General features: G+C 23.8%; 2 protein-coding genes across 2 annotated transcripts; both read right to left on the bottom strand.

Annotated features, from left to right (window-relative positions):
* Nucleotides 1-7410: 7410 nt before the first annotated feature.
* LOC145831685 (uncharacterized) lies at nt 7411-11311 on the bottom strand. The gene is made up of 7 exons (XM_082938997.1): nt 11248-11311; nt 10852-11055; nt 10028-10142; nt 9606-9685; nt 8943-9078; nt 8538-8733; nt 7411-7693 (listed from the first exon to the last, which is right to left on the bottom strand). Exons 2-7 carry the CDS (start codon nt 10969-10971, stop codon nt 7504-7506), a joined length of 837 nt encoding a protein of 278 aa, XP_082795123.1. The 5' UTR covers nt 10972-11055; nt 11248-11311; the 3' UTR covers nt 7411-7503.
* Nucleotides 11312-13371: 2060 nt separating this feature from the next.
* On the bottom strand, nt 13372-15742 carry LOC145832541 (uncharacterized). Its single transcript, XM_082939856.1, has 3 exons — nt 15631-15742; nt 15416-15539; nt 13372-13484 (listed from the first exon to the last, which is right to left on the bottom strand). Exons 1-3 carry the CDS (start codon nt 15709-15711, stop codon nt 13372-13374), a joined length of 318 nt encoding a protein of 105 aa, XP_082795982.1. The 5' UTR covers nt 15712-15742.
* Nucleotides 15743-22430: the final 6688 nt, after the last annotated feature.

The following is a 22430-nucleotide window of genomic DNA, read 5'->3' as shown; positions in this document are numbered from 1 at the left end:
TATATAATTTAAAAAAAAAACTATTTATACTTGGCAAGTAAACTAAAAAGTCTACAAACAAATAAAATGTTTTGTACAAATTGAATTTTTTTTAAAGAATAACTTGCATTACTCAGTAAAAACATTTTGAAATACAATTAAGAAAAAAAAAAAGTTTGACCAAGTAAAAAACTCAAAAGTAAAACAAGCAAACTAAATAACATTAAGTTTTACTAAGGCTCTAAAGTGAAAACTTAAAGTAACTTACAGTTTGATATAACAAACTTATATTTTAATAAAAAACACAGCAAGTATAATGATATTTCATTTTAGCTCCAACATTACTTGAAAGTTATTGGATTAAATACTAAACTAAAGTATTATTTTTACTTATTTTTTACCAAACTAAAAAAGGAATGCATAATAAAGCTTGGCAAGTAAATTAAAAAGTCTACAAACAAAGAAAATCTTAGGTACGAATTACAACTTTTAAAAGAAAAACTAAACTTGCTTAGTACAGAAAATGGTTACTACTGAATGTATACCTAAAAAATAAATCTGAAGTTCTAACTTTGCAAACATAAATACTTAAACTCTTACTTTTCAGCTTTGTAACTAAAATTCATTCTTCTCTCCGATCGGTCGATAAACTTCTCCATCACCTCTTCCTTGAAACTAGTACAGTTTTTAAGTAAGTCCCTACCAATTGAAATTACACTTAGAGAATTTAACCTTGACTGACCCATGGTGTTTCTCAAAAATGTTTTGATCCTTTTTAAAGATGAAAATGTTCTTTCAGCTTCTACACTAGTCATGGGAATAGTTATCAAAATTCTAAGATAATTTGCAGTCTCGTTAAATATTTTAGTCAGGTTATGTTCTTTAAGAAATAAAAATATTTTCACCAAAGCATCCTGATGCATTTCTGTACGTGAATAAAATGTTTTTAGTTCTCTTTATAACTGTTTACATTCAATTTCAGGATAAAACTTATTCACTGTGTCTATAAGCTTTAAAGGAAAACAAGATTTATAAATAGTAAAATACTTTGCCAAAAATAACTGCAAAATTCTTAAATGGCCCGAATATTGAACCTTTCCATGATGTTGAAGCTGACACTATCACAGACTTCTTTTGCTGAAGAAGAAAGGCTTTTTTTAATATTCTCTGTACTACTTGAATTTCTTGTACTGTTGACTGCAGCTTGAAATGTTTCCAAATGTTGTTTAAATTTTTGAACAGTTAAGTCTGTGCATTGCATGATGTTATACAAAATTTCAACTGCAGGCATAATTTCCTCTGTTAACTCTGATAACTGGCATGATTTAAGCTTAGAAACTGTTATATTTACTTGAATAGTATTTATCTGCATTTTCCTAGCTATAAAATCTATAAAAATAGCAATTACCTTGTTCAACAAAAAATTGTTTTACTATACAATTAATAAACAGTTTCAATTTAAAAAAAAGCAAGGTTGCCACTCTTTGAGTAAAAAAACTGTCCTGACTGACCTTGATTCGGGATGAGAAACTTTTCACAATTTGATTTTATTTTATGTAGTTTTTACCAAGCTACAAAATGGTTTTTACAGATTTAAAAAATTTAAAATAACTTATTAGATTTAGCCGGTCAAAGTCGAAGGCAACAAAAGGTTCCTTATGGGAGGCACAAAGTAAAACAGGGTTAAAATAAAAGTGTTTTAACCCATCCCCCCTTTTAAGCCCTTAAGATCTACTTTAGAATTATTTTATTAAAATTATTTTATACAGTTTTAATTTAACTACAAGTCATCTTTTATCAATATAAAAAAATCATATCCATTTTTGAGATATGGTAATTCACAGTCAGAGGTACAAAAGAATCCTTATTAATATAATATAAACTCAAACAACAATTAAATCAAATCACTATAATCATATCTTTTTTTTATATGTTGGCCTAAAAATCTTTGGATGTTTCTTTTATAAAACAAAACAATTTGCTAAAATAGATATTTAAAACACTATGAAAAAAAAAATTAGAACAAAAGTAATTTTTTTTTGTATATATAAAAATATATATTGATACTTAAAAATTTAAAACTTCTCTTCAACAAAAGTATAAAATTTTATAAAAAGTAAGATGAAAAAGTTTGATAAAAATTGCTTTAAAATTATGGAGAATATAGGTTTTCAGTAAAATTGTATTTTTTTGCTGTTTTGGTTTGCTACTTGAATAATAAATCATTGTACTCTCTTGCTTTGACCGGTTGTATCTAAAAGTTTAATTGGAAATTTCAAGTTTATTAAAGAGTAACTATTAGCTATCTGAAAAAGTTAAAATAAGAACAACATGAAAAAATGAGCCTACACACCCCCCCTTACCCCTCTTTATTTTGCACAATGTGTTTTACAAACATTAAGATTTTTATTAACTTTTTTTCTAAATTTAATGTTTTTTCGTTGGAGGTTAAAAATTCAATAGTTTTTTAAGGGTATGTTTTCTTTATTTAAATTTAAGTTGTTTTTCATTTTGATGAATGTATTTTTCTCAAGAGCTCAATTTTTTTAAGTTTGGTTGGTGAGGCTGTTGACTTTTCAATAAATTTAATGATAAATTATAAATATGTAACCATTATAGCAGTAAAAATAATGGTTAGTTAGTTTTTATGTGGCCATAGGGGTAAAACACTTATTTTTTAATTTCAAATAAGCTTGTTATTTTCAGAGTAAAAAACTAAAACTGCTTTAGTCAGCCTGAATATTTTTCTAATTTAGCCTGTTTTAATTTATCTTTGGTCATCCTGAGTTTTTTTTTAATTTCTAAGTTATCCTGATTATGAGGCAATGCAATCATGTTTCAACAATTTTATCTAAAGTTTTTGCTTTGTTTATAAAAAAATTAAACCAAAAGTCATATAAAGTGGACTAAATTTTCCTAAAATGTTAGACTACTCTAAGTAATCAAAGTTTCTAAGTTAAGGCTATTTACTTTATTTAAATATGTGACTGTTTCAATTGTGCAAATTTTTATTTAATATAAATCTAAATTATTTTTCTGTAAGAGTAAACTAGAAATTTATGATAAACTTCTTAACATTTTTTTTCAGAACTCAAATTTTACATTTAAGTATAATTTTATTAAATATTTTAATAACCTTGTGATAACAATAATCAGTTATAGTTGAGTTTATGTATGCATATTAAAATAAAATATCAAATTTTTGAGACTTTGGTGATCTAGGTTTTTTATCTATTTTTATCAAAATATGCAATTTATGACAAGTTTTGATTTTTATTGTTTCGTTTTAATAGAAGTGATCTCTTAAATTTAAAAAATTATGTGGGTACATAAACTTAAGTTTAATCCTTTGCACTTTGCAGTAGCTTAGCTTTGTTATTAATTTATGTTTACAATAGCTTGTAGATGATACTTAAGCAAGTTTTTAGGGAATTTTCAACTTAACTTACTTACTGCAAGATATTGATTTTGCGGTAATTCTTAAAGAAATTTTGCTTTTTTGCGTTCATTTGCGGCAGTCAGCTAAGAGTTTGCGGCAGTGAAGTGAGCAAAATGGTCGTTTTCAAAATTGGAGTTTTAAAAGAGATTTCGTTCTAAAAAATAACGAAAACGTTATAGATACTTTTTTTTTTCTTACAAAATTTCAAGGTGGTGCAGTTGCGGCAGTGCAACACCCCACGCGACGCCCCTGCTAGATATTACGGGAAAGTTTGAAACTTAGAGAGTCATGAGGCCATCAGCTGAAAGGTGGGAAAGCATAACTTGAAACTTATATTAAATACTATACTCTGGAGCAGACATGTAAAAAAGCTCTGCTTTGTTTACTCGAGCGTGAAATTACTAACTTAAAACAAACCAAAGTTTATACGCTTCATTGCTGAATTACCATAGTAACTATTAGCATTTTACCAACTCTGCTCTGGAGTTGAGCATGAAGAACAAAAAAGTTACTAAACGTATTTAAGGGTAGTTTATTGAGAAATCTTACAAAGGGTCATAGCTTTTTCAATTTCTTCAAAAATGGCCTACGAAAAGGGTTTGGAAGACCTTGAGTTAAAGTAATCAAATTATTAAAAGCTGTTTTTCGTGAATTTTTCATTTTAAATTAATAGAATAATTTATTTATGACACAAATGTAGAACAAATAAAGAAATAAAAGTTATTGTGAAGAAATTAACTAATAATAGAAAAAATCCTTTAAATTAAAGTACATAGATTTATATAACATTAAGGCTTTTTGCACCTAACAATTCATTATGTTAAACCACTTCATTTGTTATATTTCTAGAGAAAAACACAATGAAGTGTTTCCTTAAGGTTTAAAGTTTTATAGCTTTGAATTTCGAGTGAGACTGAAAATTTTTCATATTTTTTTTTAAACAGCATAAGTGTTTAATGTGCAACTCTTCGTATTCAAGTATTGTGTTGGATCTATTCAGACAGTATTGAAAAACATAAACATTTGTATCTTTGAATAAAAAGTTAATATTGTTTTAGATTAAAACAGTTTTAGAGTGTTTTAATTAAAAATCAGTTAATTTTTTTAAACATCTTTTTAATATTTTTCAAACACAAGACTCAAAAATTTTGGAAGTCAGATAATTTTTAGAGAAAAAGTTTTCTCTTTTTTGGTAGTATATTCTGTTAGGAACCTATAAATAGGGTGGGAAAATTTGAAATATCGTTTACCTGGAATTCTAAAGTTGTTGTTCAAAATTTTTAGTGTTTTTTTTATTATATTTGTTTAATAAATGAGCAGTTACTTGAAAATTAAATGCTGTATTATCTTATTATGTATTTTTTTTTAATTGTTTATTCAAATGGAAAATTTAACATACTTTCTAAATAAAATTAAAGAATGAACTAATTTTTATTTGAAATGTTTAATTAATTTCAATTTATAAAATAATTTTTTTTATTGATCTTTTAACCATAGTTATTAAAAGTGTCAAGTTGTTGCACAACTAACTTTACTAAGGTTGATCAAAAAAATTGTTATGATGTTGTTTAATTTTAGTAATATAAAATTGAACTATGTTTTCTAACAAAAAAAAATTATCAAAATTGAAAAAACTTGTCTTTCTTTTTATTCTGATAAAAATTCAGTTAACTTAGTTTAGATTCCTTATTTCCTGCTTTCTTATTTAGAATAGTTTTCAGATTGAAAAGGTAAAAACGCCTAAATTTTTCAAACAATTGTATTTATTAACCCCTACGAACACTAAAAGTGCTAAAGACTTAATTACTAATATATTGGATAAACATGCTTTGACACTACTATTAATAGTACATATGAGTAATAAAGAAAGAAATAAAGTCTTTCTTAAGTAAAAGTAAATATAAAAATGTATTTGTTCGCAAATAAAGTATTTGCTTAAAACGTACCTGGTTGTAATTATAATAATAAACTAAAATTCTAGTATTTAACAACTAATGTATTAAAGCTAGTCAATAGGAAAATTTGAGACTATTTCAAATTTAAAACTCTAAAATTATATATGAATATAATTTTGTTATAACTACCTTAAAAATATCTAATAATTATTATACATAAGTTGAAAAACTAAATAACTTAATGGAAAAGTTTATGTAAATATACTAGTGAGCTTAATGAATATATGTTCACTTAACAAATTATTACTAAGCTAAAAATACCTTAGCTTAGTAACAATATGTTGAACAAACTTATGATAGTAACAACTATATAAAAAAATCAAATGTGCTGAATTAGGATTTATTATAGTTGCACTTTCCATAAAGTTATTAATGAAAATTTACTAAAACTTAGAATTGTATGATAAAAATGTATCAAAACAGTGTAATACGGCCAATAGTTGCTATCAGACATGGTATAATCAAGATGGCAGTTAAATACAGCTGTTTTAATTGTAAACACGCGCTTTAAAGCTCTATAGTAAATTGAGAGAAATTTGGAGAAATAAAAGAAAGTAAAGTGAAAAGTGAGTGGTACGCTGGAGCGCGCTCGAGTTATTCTCTTCATTTAAGAACTTTACAAATAGACGCAAAGTTTTAGCGCAAAAGTGAGAGAGCTAGAAGAAAAAAGAAATTTATAAGCCAAAATCGTACGCTTGAGTAATTCACTTAATTTTAAAACTTTAATAATGCATGTTAATTTTTTAAGTTTTAACTAACTTTCACGTCTTGTCTTATATTTCTTAAAGTCAAAATTTTACTACATAAGTGTTTAATTTACAATTTACTTACTTATTTTAACATTTTTTTTTCTTATGAAAATTTTTATCAAAAATTTATTTGTTTATATACCTTAAATTTTTATTAAATGAAAAAAAATAAGGTCAGTTTAACTGGTTTGTTAAAGATTTAAGCTTAATTTACTTTTTTAAACTAAATTAAAAATATTTTCTGCTATAAGTTTAATAACAATCTAATTATACTAAAGCTTTTGCAGTAAGAATATTCGCAGCTAAAAATGTTAACTTAGTGAAAAGATATTTTATTAGATAATAATGACTATGATATAAAGCAAAGACTGAAATTGTACATTTAAAGGAATTCATGTTAAACTACTTTAATTTGTTTCATAAAATAAAACTTTATTTAAGAGAAAAAAAATCTAAAAGGTTACTAGTATTACTTATTTCATTTATCTTTAAGTTTTAAACCATTTTCAATGTTTAATTTGTAAGTATAGTTAACTAAAAAGTAATTTATTTTTGTAAGTTGCTTATGTACTTCTAGGTTTATTCATTTAATTCAAGTTTCAAAGTTTGTGAAAAAATAAAAACTAGGATATATTGTAATTAAAAAAATTATACAAACCTTCGACACTACAAAATATTATACTAATACAAGCTATATACTCTACATACTTTTTTGATATATATATAAAGAGCTTGGATTAATTTTATATGTTTATCAATAAAAGAACAAGTGCATAACATAAGGGTAGTTTACAGCACTATGACTTAAACTAATTTGTATTGCAATAACTAGCAGTTATGGCAATTAAAAAAAAATCTATATTGGTAAATAAAGAAAATTGTTTAAAAAAAAAGCTGAATTGAAGTAAAAATGTTTTGTTTAAAAACCTAAAATTTTATATAAAAATTTTAAAAAATACAAAAGTTAATACGGAAATTTAAAATAACAATTTTAAGTATTAAAAAATACTTAATAAAAACTAAGAAAATGAGAAATATTAAAGTTTGTTAGGCAAAAGAAATTTAGCATAATACTCATATGATAAAAAATTAGCGCGATTAACGGTTGGATTATTATTGAACTTATTATTGTTACTACAAAATATGTAAAAAAGTACAAATAGTCTAAGAAATTTTAGCAATTAATGTACAAAACTTTGTAAATAAACAAATTTGAAATTTTTGAATAAAATACAGTCACAACAAATTTAAACAGTAGAATGAATGCTTTAACAGTCACTCAAGTAAAAGTGTTTTTAAAATAGTGAATTGACTTTAAATGAAAAGCATTTTTTTTTTTTAAATTAACTGCTTTTTAACACGCAAAAATTTTGTTGAAATTTTATATTACATTGTTTGCTGCAAACATTGTCAAATTTGAAGGTTTAAATTTGCTGTACTCTTCGTTTGTCAAGATTTCATTGACATCTTGGCTTCTTGGTTTGTACAAACTAGACTTACCAACTTCTTCTATCAATGTATCTGAAAGTGGAAATTTGTCACAGCATAACTCCATTCTTTTGCAGGTTGATCTGAGAAAAAAAGAATTTATTATAATTTTGGGTAATAATTGGCTTAAGAATGTAAAAAGTAATTGTAGGAATTTTTTATTACTAATGTTTGAATTGAACCTTTGAATGAAAAAGAGTAATTTATAAACCATACATTGAGTTATAATTTTGTACTTTACCAATATTATATTTATGATAAAAATATTCAACAAACAGATTAACACTATACTTTACTTTATCTAAAAAGACAACAACCTATATAATATTTAAATAATAAGCAAACGCCAAGCTTTTTAACCTTGTACAAATAGTTTTAATTAGAATAAAAAATTTAAAAAACTACCTAAACTAAAATTTGTTAAAAAAGTTTTAGTAACTTTTACTAGTGATATATATTATTGAATTTTACTGATAATATACCGATAAATTTAGCAAAAAAATGTTTCAATTCTTATTATGCATTTATTCTTCCCTTATATTTAAAATAAAAGAAAAAAAATTATATAAAACAAATCGTTGTAATACAAAATATTAATTTAATTGGATTACATTAAAAAAAACAAGTTATTAATAGGGCCTTTATGTCTCCTATAATAAAATATGTTTTTTAAAAGTAAAAATCAAAATGATAAGGTTTGTTGAATAATAACAAAACAAAATTCAAAAATTTCTTGTTTCAAGGATCGGGGTACACAAAAAGACCTCTCGGTCATCGAGTTGCATACCCAACTTTAACTAAAATTAAATAATCTAAATAATGATTAAAAACTTTACAGTTTAAATTACACATTAAAATTTCATTTCTATGAAATAAATAGGTTAAAATAAAAAGACATAAATCCAAATACATTAAATTTTTACTTACCTAATAATCATTAAGGAGTTTAACAAAATATGGCCCATATTAGATTGTCTATTGTTTTTCGAGATATTCATCAAGGAAAAGTCTCGCTCGATTTGCGCGTTACTAAAAGGTATCGTTTGTAGTTTCATCATTAACTCCTTAAGTTCTTGGTATTCAACGCGAACACTGCTCCAAAAGTTAACGTTTGTTGATTTATCTCTTAAGAATAAACTGATAACTTTTTATGTACATAATCAATTGTAAGTGTACTCTTACAAAAATAAATCATGTTTTTATTTTATCAGAACTTAGTTTTCGGTAGATTTACAATGTTTACTAAATTACAAAACTTGTTTAACATTAACAATGAAAATTTTAATTTATATTTAAGTAGTAGGTTACTATTGTTATTTTCCTTTAGCTAACCGATACTTGTTTGATGACGTCCATGCAAACTTTTGTATTGAAGTGAGATAGTATCTCTGTGGTTTCCTTCAAACAATTTTTTAATTTTTGGATGTTCTAAAAACTTCTCAATATCCGGCATCCGTCTATTTAAGGCCTTTAAAAAATTATAAGTTTTAATGATATTTAAATAAGTTATTTTATTTTTTGAAGATATATTTAATACCAACTAACATCGTTTACAACTTCATACTGAGCCATAAATTCAAGATTTTGCAGCATTCTTCTTTCCAATTCAGTTATAAAAACTACAACAAAACTTTGAAAAATATTTTTTACCTGTATTAAAACAATTAATTATAAAAATGTTGGAATTATAGGAAAATTAGTTACAGATTAGAACCGTAGCGTGTCATTAACAGAAATTTTTTCACGTGTAATACACAACATTAAGTAAATTACTTAAGTAAAGTATGAGAATTTACTGAAAAAAAAAAACGATTATGTAAAAAAAAAACACAGTTATTATAATAACTTGTATTTCGACTTAAAATTTTTTCAAGTAAAGTAAAAACAATTTCAGAAATTATTCTCATTAAACGAATCATATTTAAAAAAAATCAATTAAGTTTAGTTGTTAATAAACCCAATTGACTAAACAACGTGAATTTTAATTAGTTTAACCTCTGCCTTCTTACTAATGGATAAATTTGCATAAACTTCGTTTACTTCTACATGAAAGATAGGTTCTTCCAAAAGGTTAGCTACAAAAAAAATGTAAATTTTACTAACTACAACTTAATTTATATAGTAAAATAATAATTTAACAATTAATTTAATAAAAAAAATAAAATATTGATAATAATTACTTAAATCGTTTACTCTGTATAAAATCCAATCTAAATTTGAATCTACTAAACCTTTAACAAAATGTTAGTAATGTTTTGTTATAAGAACGTTATTGTACGTTTGTTTGCGTTACTAATTAAAAAATAATGTTTATTTACGCCAAAATGTTGTAGATATAAAATCAAACGAAACTTTATTATTAATAGCCTAAAATTAAAAATTATTCTTAGTTGCCTTGTGATCTAAATTAAGCTTACTTGAATTTGGTTGGTAAATGAGGTCTTTTAGATGCTGTATAAGTTTTGTTATTGCTAATCCAAACTTAAAAGGTTCTACTTTACTTTTTTGTAGAAGAATATTAACAGAATTTACCTGATGAATAAAAATAATTAATTATTACACTGTAAAAATTTAGTCTTGCTTTACATTTAATACTTACAGCTAAACTTGGCATGACTACAAAATAAGTAATTAAAAATAAACATTTAAAATCAAATTAGAATGATTGAAATCAGTTATGTTATAGTGCTTAGGGTGTTAATTCATTATTAAGCAGATAATAGGTCTTAGAAACTAACTTTCTCTAAAATTTTGCCCATAAATTTAAAAACAAAATTTAATCTATTGCTATTTAGCATTTTTCGAATACTTTCAGCATGTAAATCGTTTCTTCTTCTTTCTGGCAAATATACAAACAAATGTTATAGGTAAGAATAAAAATTTCGATAACAAACATCATTATAGTTAATAAACACTAATACTTATAAAACAAGGCTCATTAACAAAGAAAGTTTTGTTTAAAAAGATATATATTCTTATTAAATCTATGTTAATTAATTTGTGCTTTTAAACATTTATTATATATCTTCTGATTATATATTTGATTTAATAAAATGTTACCTTAGTAAACATATGATTACTAAGTTTCAGGGCAGATTGAATTTTAAATTTATAAGTATTTGTAAAAATATAATTGTAAAAATGCTAAATAGTTTAAAACAGGATTGTTTTAAGTTTTATACTAGTAATTTTTCTAATTATTAAAGCGTCTTGAAGTTCATAGTAATAGTTTAATACCTACTTCATTAAAAAAAGCTTTGAGTACTTCCCAATTCAATAAAATTCTTTCAATGCATGGAAAGTGTGATATCCATCTAGTTTTGCTTAAGGCTTTAAATTTTAACGGAATTTCACCCGTCATACACACACCTAAATTTTCAAAGTCACTTCTTCTTGTGTTAGATAACTTGAAGTAGTTGAACGTTTTCTTAATAAGCTCCTCAACCTTATTTAATTTAAAAGTATACACACTTTTATTCAACAACAATGGTTTTTTTTAATACAACATATTAAAATATAATAAAATATCATAAATAAATATAAAAAAACAACTTTGTAACTTGAATAAATGCAGCTTACTAAAATTCTCATTCAACAATTGAATTAATAATTTATATAAAATAGTTTTAATACTTACTTCATTAGGTATTGTAGCTTTGGTTGCATTTAAACATGCATTTTGCAAAGCATGATTTGTACAGGATATTGTTATAAGCCTGGGAATATCTTTTTTCAGAATTTGTCCTACTCCATTCTTAACTCCTGTCATGGAAGCAGCTCCGTCTGTACCTAAAAATATATTTACTAAGTTAAAAAAAAAATATTTTTCTTAAATTATAAGACCAGTTTGTGCTTGAATTTATACTTTTCTTAAACAATTGAATAAAATCAAATTAAGTCTATTAATAAACATAGATCATTGTAAGATATTAAAACTAGTTTATAAAAGTTAGCAAGAATACACAGAGAATAGCTGAAATAAACAAAAATTAACTTACTATTAATATCTAAATTTAAAATTAAAAACACGTTAGTAGTACATATTTAATAAATACATAACTAGAATACAAAAATGAAAAAAACAGTAACAGTTCATATATACTTACATATTGAAACTACATTTTTTAACTGAACATTATACATCTTTAAGACTCTTTTGAATGCGTTAGCAATAGATAACGCTGATTTGTCTCTTCCAAGGTCTTCGAGGTGTAAAAATGTAGATACTGAAGTTTTCTTTATTTTGCTTAGATAACAAATACTAACACCTGTGATTCAAACATAAAGCTTTCTAATTTTTTTTGTTATAAGTTTAATAACTGTAAAATTTTGAATGAAAAGAACTTATAATCTGTATACTTTGGAATAAAAAAAAATATAAATGTTTTAAAATTATCTGTTGGTAACTACTACTCATGCTTTTTTAAATAGATATCTAAGAAAGTTAAAAAATACCAAATATAGTCGAACTTTTAAGTACATAAAATCTGTGAAATTAAAGGACTACCACTTTGTTCTAGTTAAACAACTGAAGGTAGTAGAACAAAAGTTTAAGAAAGTATAGCTTTAATTGTAATTACAACCGCTGTATATAAAAGGAAAACTGTTATAATTATTTGAACATAAACTGCTTCCGGTTAACCACTCGGTATTTTTAAAATTTTTTCCAGGTTTTCTAAATTTCTTCCAAGTTTTTAAAATTACACATATTAAGGTCTGTTTAAAATTAATAATTAAGTTTAATGTTAAAACTGTATTAAAGAGTATAAAAACATGGAAAAGGTACACTAAAGCTGCTTTATAAATGGTTCATTAATAAAAAAAAATTGATGATGACAAAAAACTTTGAAAATTAGGGTATAATTTTCTATTCAAATCCAAATTTTATTACTATACAAGTAAAAATTATTGAAAATATCAGGTTTTTCAACGTCTTTTAAAGATTTATGTACAAAATTCCAGGTATTTTTATGCCTAAAATTTTAACTCCATGTTTTTCCTGGTTTCTAGGTGAAGTGGCAACCCTGCTCGTTAAAGCAACAAATTGCTAATTTATTCATTATTTTCTTTATTAATTAAAATTTTTGCTGTTTAATAAGTATTATAATAATTAAATCATTCTCCTTATTAGAAAAATAAAATCAACAATATTTTGACATATTTCTTAAACTATTAAATAAAAGTCAACACAAAAATCAAATATATGTTAGAAATGAAACTGACTTAGTTTACTAAAACGAGTTTACTGTATAATTATTAAAAAAAAATCATAGTAATTCTAACTTTAATTTTATGTAAATTTTAATTTATTAACCTATTAAATTCTGTAAAATAAAAACTTTTTCCTTTATCTGTCATTAAACCTACTTACATCTGAGTAATCTAAAAATGTCCAACTCATTGCATAACAAAATATTTTCTTTTACAGCTAACGTGTTACAAGAATTAATCTATATTAAAAAAATAAAACAAAGAACAATGTGTTTAAAGCTTATTTCATGTTTGAAATTTAAATTTAATAAGCTTTTAGTATTAAAATATTTTTATATTCAACAGAATGTATGTAAATAAATAACAAATTTAAACTTAATTAAATTAACAAAGCTTAAAAGTTATTTTCTTACCTAGAAAACTTTGTCCAGCAGTATCTGTACTCTCATCCAGATAGAAAGAACAATGCTTCACCATAAAATCAGTTATGATTAGTCTTTTGCAAATTGGTGCGAGAGTATTGCACAGAATCATTTTTGCTTTCCTCCTTTTAAGCGTTGCTGATTCGTGAGCTGTCCCAAGTGTCTTCATGACATCTATCTGGTGTTCGCCTGCTTGCAAGTTCCCGTGAAGAGCTTGTTGCTATGCTAACCGGACTTCTGTCTGGCGTACGTTTTCTTTAAGGAAATTGTTGAATTGCTGTTTAAAAGATTTTTCCATCCTAAACTGATTTATTGAGTTGTGGTTATTTGTGACTGGAGATGCGCGTTTATGTCGGTCAGAATAAGAATGAACTTTTAAGTTGCTCTTTTTTGCTTGTAGTTCTACATTGCACCACTTGCAAAAAGCTTTAGTTTCACAATTTGTTGGAGCAATCCAATCTAATAAGTAAAACAGCATTACACATAGTTGACATAACAGATATAACTAATAAAACATTAAACACTATTTATATTTGTTTATAAATAAGTTGTGTATCTAATATTTATTTTATTAATAAGTGAACAATTGAGATTTCAATGATTTAACAAAAACGTTTCACAATAAACTAAACAGTTTAATAGATGTAATAGTGTTGCCTTGTATTTTCAAATTTTTTTCAAAGTATTTCAAAATTCTTACAGAATTTTAAAAGTTCACAATTTTAATCTTTATTTGGTCGAAAATTAGGTTCAAAGTAAGATACTGTGTTAAACAGTATGACAACATTAAAAAGATACTTTAAACTTACAATAAATGTGTTGGTAGATAAAAAATTTTTAGATGAAGAAAAAAAATATTATTTATATTATAAATTTTTGTGTCAAATCGAAAATTTAACTACTGACAATGCTTAAAATGTTAAAATTTCCAGGTTTTTTTTTAATTTGAAGTTTTTCCGATTTTTTTTCAAAAATACAAACATTCCTGGTTTTTTTTTTGGGTTAATTTGACAAATTATAGGCTTCCAGGTAAAGTGGCTAGCCTGATGTAAGCATCACAGTTCAACTTGAGCTAATTAAGTATGTATTTACTTTTAAAACGTGCTTTTTAAAGTTTTGTTTCACTACAAGATCAATAAATAACAATTTTTTTTTAATTTATTTATTATCAATTAATAAAAGCTTTAGTTAAATCTATCTTATAAATCTAAGCTTACAAATGGGATAATAAATTTGCTTATAATAAAATTGTTATTTATATCACAACTTTTATCAAAAATTTATATATAAATTTAATCAATGCAGTGAAATAATTCTTTTTTGAAATAAAAAAACTAAGTAGATCTGTCTAGTAATTAAATCAGTCAAAGCTAATCTTCTTAGCATTTATAAAATAGTAAATAAAAATTTTCTTTTTGTAATTGAAAGCAATATACTAAAAAATTTTATAAAGAATTCTTGATATTACCACAAACCATTTGTCAGAAAAATGTTTTTAATATTCAAATAAATGTATTTTATGACAAAAATTAAAATTTTTTTTTTGTTTAACAAACAAAAATCATGATAATTTGTAAGGTGTAAAACCAAAAAATTGTTGTAAATAAATAATTTGCCCATCTCACCGCCTTATGGCCTCTATGAACCATTTTACTTAAATAATAAAATTAGAAATTCAATTTTTGTCTATGAAGCGAACTTTGTTTTATACTAACAAATTTTGGTTTTAATTTTATAATAAAAATAACAGTTTAATTTGTGTGTTGTTATTATAAAATGTATTTTAAGTATATTTATTTAAATAAAGTAGTCAAAGGTTAGTACTAAAGTAAAAAAAATGTCATGCTAAAGTATTGTTAATTATTAAATTATTAAAACAAAATGTTAATTTTTAGGTAAAAAGTGAATTGGAATTTTTGACTTTAGATGATAAAATTTTTTGTGTATTATTGAAATAAAATTACAAAAAATACTTTAAAAACTATTTAAAAATTATTTTTTTTTCAAAAACTACAATGGAAAAATTAATTTAATTCAATAAAAACATGAGAACTTTCCTTTATAATATTTAATAAAAAAGCTCAGTATTAAAAAAAAATTGTTGTTGAATTCAAAATTGAAATATTCAAATGTGTATTCTTAAATACTACAAATTGTTAGAGATAAAAAAACCTTTTAACTCATAAATAGATTCCCAAGATTTCTGGTACCTCATCTTTTTAGGTGGTGGAAAATCTAAAGTTGGTAAATCTTCTTGGTCTGGAATTTCATCTAAAATAATTTCAACGGTTGTTACCTACGAAAATGTAACTGCTAAAGTAATGTGTACAGTGTGTAACTTAATAACTATTTGTAAATCCAAGAAAAAAAAACCATTAGAGACTTACCTTAACTACTACAGAATAGCATGGTTGCCACAAGTCAAGCTGAGAATTTTTTCCTGACTTTTCCTGAATTTTTCCTGACATTTTACTAAAGTTTTCCTGACTTTTTTCAAGATTTATCTGACTTTTTACTATAATTTTACTAAAAAAGGCATTGAAAATTAAGTAATTTTGTAAAATTTAAGGAACATTTTGCAATTTTAGTTTGACTTTAAAGAATTTTTAATTAATTTTTCACTAATCGAAGGCTTTGAAATAAAAGGAAATAAATAAATTTGAACTGACAATATCTGAGGTTTTTATAAATTTTTTTCCTGAATTTTTCCTGAATTTTTTCAAAAACCCCCCATTTTGACCTGAATTTTCCTGACTTTTGTCATTTTTCTTAGTTTTTCCTGATTTCCTGAATTTTCCTGACTATGTGGCAACCCTGAGAATAGCCACCTGATTTTTATTTAAATTTTTTACATGATTTCAAAAAATCTTCAAAAATACACATTTTAGAGTCTAGCTTTAGTTTAAAGTTAAATTTATTGTAATAAACTGTTTGGAATAGTACAAGGTTGCCACTCATGTTTATAAATTTTTCCTGGTTTTTCAAATCTCTACAAGGCTTTTAAAATTACATGTATTTTGGTTTATTTTCAGTTTAAAGTTATGTCTAATATAAAAAACTGTGTTAAATAATAAAAAAACATTGTATATGTACTATAAAGTTAATTAAAATGTGTATTATAACTAAAAAATTTTAATTGAAATCTTATTTATATGATAGTTTTTTTGTGTCAAGTTAAAATTGTACTACTTAACATGCTGAAATTGTTAAAAACTGAATGTTTTTCTAAGTCTTTGGTTAAAAATTTCTCAAATTCCAGGTTTTTTTTGCCTTAGTTGTTAAGTATCAGGTTTCCAGGTAAAAACAGATTTCCAGGTAAAGTGGCAACCCTGATAGCATAAGCCATTGAAAAATACTTAAGTTTATTGAAATGCGTTTTATGAAAAAAAGTTTTTTTTGTTGATAAAAAAAAACTTATTTATATGAAATATTTTTGAATCAAGTTAAATTTTATTACCGAACTATGTAAACTTGTTAAGAATTTCAGGTTTTTTAGGTTTATTGTTAAAAAATGTAGGTTTTTTTTAAATTATATCTAATTTCAGCTTTGCTAAGGTTTTAATTGCCTTAATTGTCAAAGTACAGAATTTTTAATTTCTAGGTAAAATAGCAACCCTATAGTTATTATCCACTCTTTAAACAATTTCCTGACTTTTTATTACAATTTTCCTGACTTTTCTAAATCAAATTATCAATTTAAACAAATAATATAATACATATTCAAACACTTGGAATTAATAAAGCCTTCAATTTTATATTTCAGTTTATCAATATTTATAAAATTAGTAGTAAATATTTTACCCTTATTTATGTAAAAAATATTAAAAAACAACTATTCTACAATAAACTATAAATAATTAAACTTAACCATGAAGTTCACCTCTTTTATAATTTATTTTAAAAATTTAAACAATTTTGAAAAAATTATAATGAGGTAAATTATAAACATAAACTTATTACCCAAAACACTAAACCTAGTGTTTAATTAGAATGAAATTATTTATTTACTTAAACAAAAAACAATTCAATTCTAACATATGCTAGATAAACAAACTTATGTGTATTATCATTGTTTTACTAAAAAATGCTACAGATTATCAAACTGCTTACAAAAACTGTTTGTTCTAGTAGGATAGTTTAAAAAAATTTTAATAGAACATTTTGCAGTTTTATAAAGGATATTCATTTAATTTTACCAGATGAAGGCATTAAGTAATTTTGTAAAATTCTTGGAAATTTTTTCAATTTTAATCACATTTTGAAGAATTTAAATTAATTTTTTACCATTCAAAGACTTGTTTTTGAATATAAAGAATTCAGTGAATTTAAACTGACAAAATCTGGTATTTTTTAATATTTAGTCAAACTTCCTGACTGTTTAAAAAAAAAACCTTACTATTCTTGTTATTTATCTTTTTTTTTCTGCTTTTCCTGAGTTTTTTGACTTTTCCTGACCTTGTTTCAACTCTCCTTAATTTACAAAACTAGTTTTAAAAACCTTGAGTTGTACACTAAAACTTTCAAGTATAATATTTTTTTTAGATAAACTACCTAATAATAATAAAAAAAGACTCAATAAATTTGTCACATTAAAAATTTTAAATAGATTTAATCTAAGCAAATAGTAGTTTCAAGTTTGTAAACAAAAATAATAAATTATATTCAAATTACTTTTAAGTGAAATCTATGTCTTAATAAAATAATTTATAATGAATCTTAAAAAATTATAATAATCAAACTTTATTTTTAAGTTTAAAAATTCAAATAATTTGATAAAAGTAGGATATAAGAAAAAATAATTTGTCTATTGCATCTAATTTTTGAAAAAAAAAATCAAATAATAAATTAATTTAACATCGATTAGTTCCAAAGCTACAATGTTTTTAGTTTATTAACCATTTAAATAAGTGGAAGATACTTTTCTTTAATTTTTCTAACCAAACATTACCTACTACTACAAGGTTAATAGGTAGTTATGATTAAATTAACAATAAAGTGAATAAAATTAACCTTATGAAAATAAAAAACATAAACTTACATTTAAGGCATTCATACTTATAAAAACAATATGCTTTTAAATATGTTGGTGTAATTGAATATATGAAACTTTTATGTTCTCAACTTGTAAAATACAGCTTTTGCTTTCATAAGAAATTTTAATTCTATTGCCATGCTTTTTATTTTTTATTCTACTGCGGGGATTTTGTGCTCTGCGATTTAGCATCTCTGGTTGCTATCACCATTATTATTGAAAATTAAATTTTAAAAACAATTATAAAATATTGAAAAAAAAGAACAATCAAAACTTTTATAGCCATTCCAACTGTGTGAACTTAAGCGTGACTCAAGTAATGGTGAAGCAAAATAGAACTTTTAAAATAAAAGATTTCTCTCTTTTATTTTCTTTAGTTGTCCCAACTCTGTTAAATTTTCATAACACCATCTAGTGTTTGCTGTAAACTTTGAGCTTTTTGTTATATGTGCATTAGGGTGCATCAGTTTGAAAATGAAATATCAATAATGAAAATATTTGAGTAGCAAAATTAAATGTTTCTGCGTTGGCAATCATATAAACAAACAACAGAAAAATCATTTGTTTCCTAGCATTCATCTCCGTGGCGCACTAAGTTTTCTGAAAAAACCGAGTAAACAATACTTTTTTAGTTTTTACTTGAACACAATATTAAATGGAAAACAAACTTGTTTTGTATTTAATTTATTTTTATTTTTAGTTATTTCTAACGGTGTGAACTCAAGCATGACTCAACTGACTACTAAGCAAGAACTTGCGCATGAGTATGAACAAAATATTGCTCATATTACTCTTTTTTCTTTTCTTGTTACAATAATGTTACAATACAATACACCAGCTAATGTTTGCTGTAAGTTTTTGAGCTGTTTATTATGCTTCTTAAAAATTTTCGTATACAAATTTATCGTTAAATTTAATTTGATTATGAAAACAAGTAATGTTGTACTACCGTTACAGAAATAGCTAAAAAAATCTGAACAAAACTTTCTATGTTATGATTTAAAATATTTCATTACTGTTGTTACATATATCAAAAGTTTACTTGAAGTACAAAACTAAAAACAAGTATATACTAATGTAATACGGTTATTTCATGCAGACTATTTAGATGTTGCTTCGTCTCAACGAAAACTTTAATTAAAAAATATAAAAGGCGTTTTATTTCTATGTTTTGCTCATTTTATGGTTACAAGTAAATAGTATTGATAAAATTTGAGATCTTAAAAAAAAATATTTCAGTATAAAATAAGTACGTTACAAAGATGTCAACCTTAAAAATACTTTGAATTTTTATGTTTAAGTAATTCCGTTACATATCAAATTTTATTTGTAAGGTTAAACAACGTTTAGAACAAACAAAGGGACAAAACTCATGAGTCTTTCATCAAAAGTGAGCAAAAAATTACAAAATCAATCATGCAGAACGTAAGATGATACTTTGTATTGCTTAATGTTATAGCCATTTCAGTAAAAATTAAAAGTTTAAAGTTTTGGCTGACTAACTTGATGGGACTTCTTTTTTTTTTTAATTTTAAAGGTATACTGTAAACGACAGTACCAAAAACATAATAAAAATATAATTTATAATTTAATTTTTTTCTTAAGTATTTTTAATTTTTGAAAATATAATAACAGTTTTATTCTTTTTTTACTACTTAATTTCTAGTTTGACGTTTAAATAGAAACACTTAAATTCATTTGGTGTTTATGTTACGCGTGGATATGCAGAAATATCTAAAATCTTAACAAATATATGCACAACTGTTAAAAACTTTATTAAATAGACCTTCTATAAACAATCAACTAAAATAACAAAAATAAAAAAGTAAGTTTCTAAATACTGGCAGTTGTGAAAAAAATATGTAACATCCCATGTTTTTAAATGCAACTAAGCAATAAAGTTTTTACTAAAATTAAGTACGATATGTCTGTAAAACATACATTAGAGCTAAATAAAAGTAAAAAAAAAAGACTAATTCAAGCCTCTAATAACTAATTATAGTTTATAGAGTTGTTTTCTAACTACAAAATCAGTGTAGTAGCAAAAACTAAAACGTTTTAGTTATATACTTTAGAAGTGCTATCTTAAATAAATTACTCGACAATAACTTCAAAACTCACGCGAACTACAGAGAAATAAAGTAACCTTAATTCTTATTTAATCTGGCTTAAATAGTATAAGCTAAAACCTGGTTATGGCATCGAAATTGATTTCTTTTACATTGTTTTTATTTACATAATCTTAAGTATAACTTGAAAATTATATGTTACTAATAAAATTAAGTGTCTTTTACTTTACCATCAATTAGCACGACTTACCAACTGTTTGGAGCTATCTACAAAGTTAGCTTTTATACTTTAAAAATATTAAAAAGCTTTAATTCCAAAAGTCGCAGAATTTTTTTACGATGGTTAAACTTATAAATTAATAAAACTAAATAATGAAAAATATTAAATCCAACAAATTACTAGAACAGTTTGTAAAACTAAGTTAATCTGACCTTCCAAACTGTTTAGTATTTAACAAGTCAGCGACTTATTATATTTTTGTTTAAATCACGTTTTTAAAACTTTTTAGAAAATCGAAGTTTTAAATATATTCCTAAAGTACAATCTAAAATACGTTTTCAAATACCATAGTTAGCACTAGTCTAAAAAACTACAAAGTTATTAAACTAGCTATCATAAAGTATTAAACAGGTCTGAGCATTACTAATTATTTATGATTTTTATATTCAAAAGAAGTTACTAATACTTTTTCAGTTTTTAACTTCAACATAATAGTTAACATACTATTTTTTTATGTTTGTTTAATTTTTGATTAGTTTTTCTACCGGTGTGAACTAAAGCCTGACTTAACATCAATAATTTGGATAAAACGTTCCTCAGTAATCACTTTACTTCCTTTTTATTGTTCTTATTAATACTTGTTGCATTAAACAATCCAGTGTTTTGTTGTAAATTTTTGAGCTGTTTCATATGCTTCTTAAAATATTTTATATACAAGTTCATTGTTAAAACTTTTTCTTTTCAACTAAAATATTTTAATTTCCTACGTCTTAGCAAGGACCTTAACAAAAACATAAATAATGCTTTAATTTTCTGTTTTACTAAATTGATTTTTACTAGTTAATAATATTGATAAAATCAAAGAATTATTTGTTATTCTATATAAATAGAATTATAATAAATAAATTAAATATAAAATAGATTACGTATATATAAACTTTGCATATACTTCATATAATTTTGCTTAAACGATTCTACCATACATTAGTTTTATTTGTACAACAGAGCAAACAAAGAGACAAACTCATAAAACTTTCATCAAAAGTGAGCAACACATAACAAAATCAATCATGCATAACGTAACATGATCTTTTTTATCGCTTAATGTTGTTTAGCCATTTAGGAAAAAAAAAACTATGAAAACTTTAGAGTTTTCATTGCTTTTTTTTCAAATTTGATGAGAGTTGTTTTAGTTTTTATTTTATCTTAATGGTTGATTGTAAATAAAGAAATTTTTATTATATTTTGTTTCTTAAGTATTATTTAATTTTTAAAAATGTAAAAACAGTTTTACAACAGTTTTATTCCTTTCCTCTTTTTACTACTAAATGTATAGTTTACATCTAACTAGAAAGACTAAAATTTGTTTTGTATTCATTTTACGTAAAATGATTATGCAAAGATTTTAACAAATATATGCACAACTGTTATAATATTTTATAAGTAGACCTTCTTTGAAAAATCTACTCTAAAATAAGAAAAAAAAGTTAAGGAAGTTCTTTAATACTGGTGACTGGAAAAAATATTTATTGCACCTCATACATTTTCTAAGACTCAATAAATTTTTATTAAAAACATTTATTATTAATATTTATTAATTTAAACATTTTATAGACCATTTTTGTATAAAAATTATATCAAGCCTCTAATAGTTAAATAGAGTTTATACAGTTGTTTTTCTATATACTAAACTTTCGATAGAGTATTTAAAACTTCAGTTTTTAATTTAAAATCATTGAGTAATGTTATATTTAATAATCTAGTTGATAACTTGTTTTAAAATCATATATTTAAAAAAAAATGAAATGAATTGAGTTTTTAACCATTGCTATTCAGTATGAACTTCAAACCTTCTATTATAATCGT

This window comes from Thalia democratica, chromosome 3 (assembly GCF_965202585.1).
Source record: "Thalia democratica chromosome 3, ktThaDemo2.hap1.1, whole genome shotgun sequence".
NCBI lineage: Eukaryota > Metazoa > Chordata > Thaliacea > Salpida > Salpidae > Thalia > Thalia democratica.
This window is presented reverse-complemented; position numbering and strand designations above follow the sequence as displayed.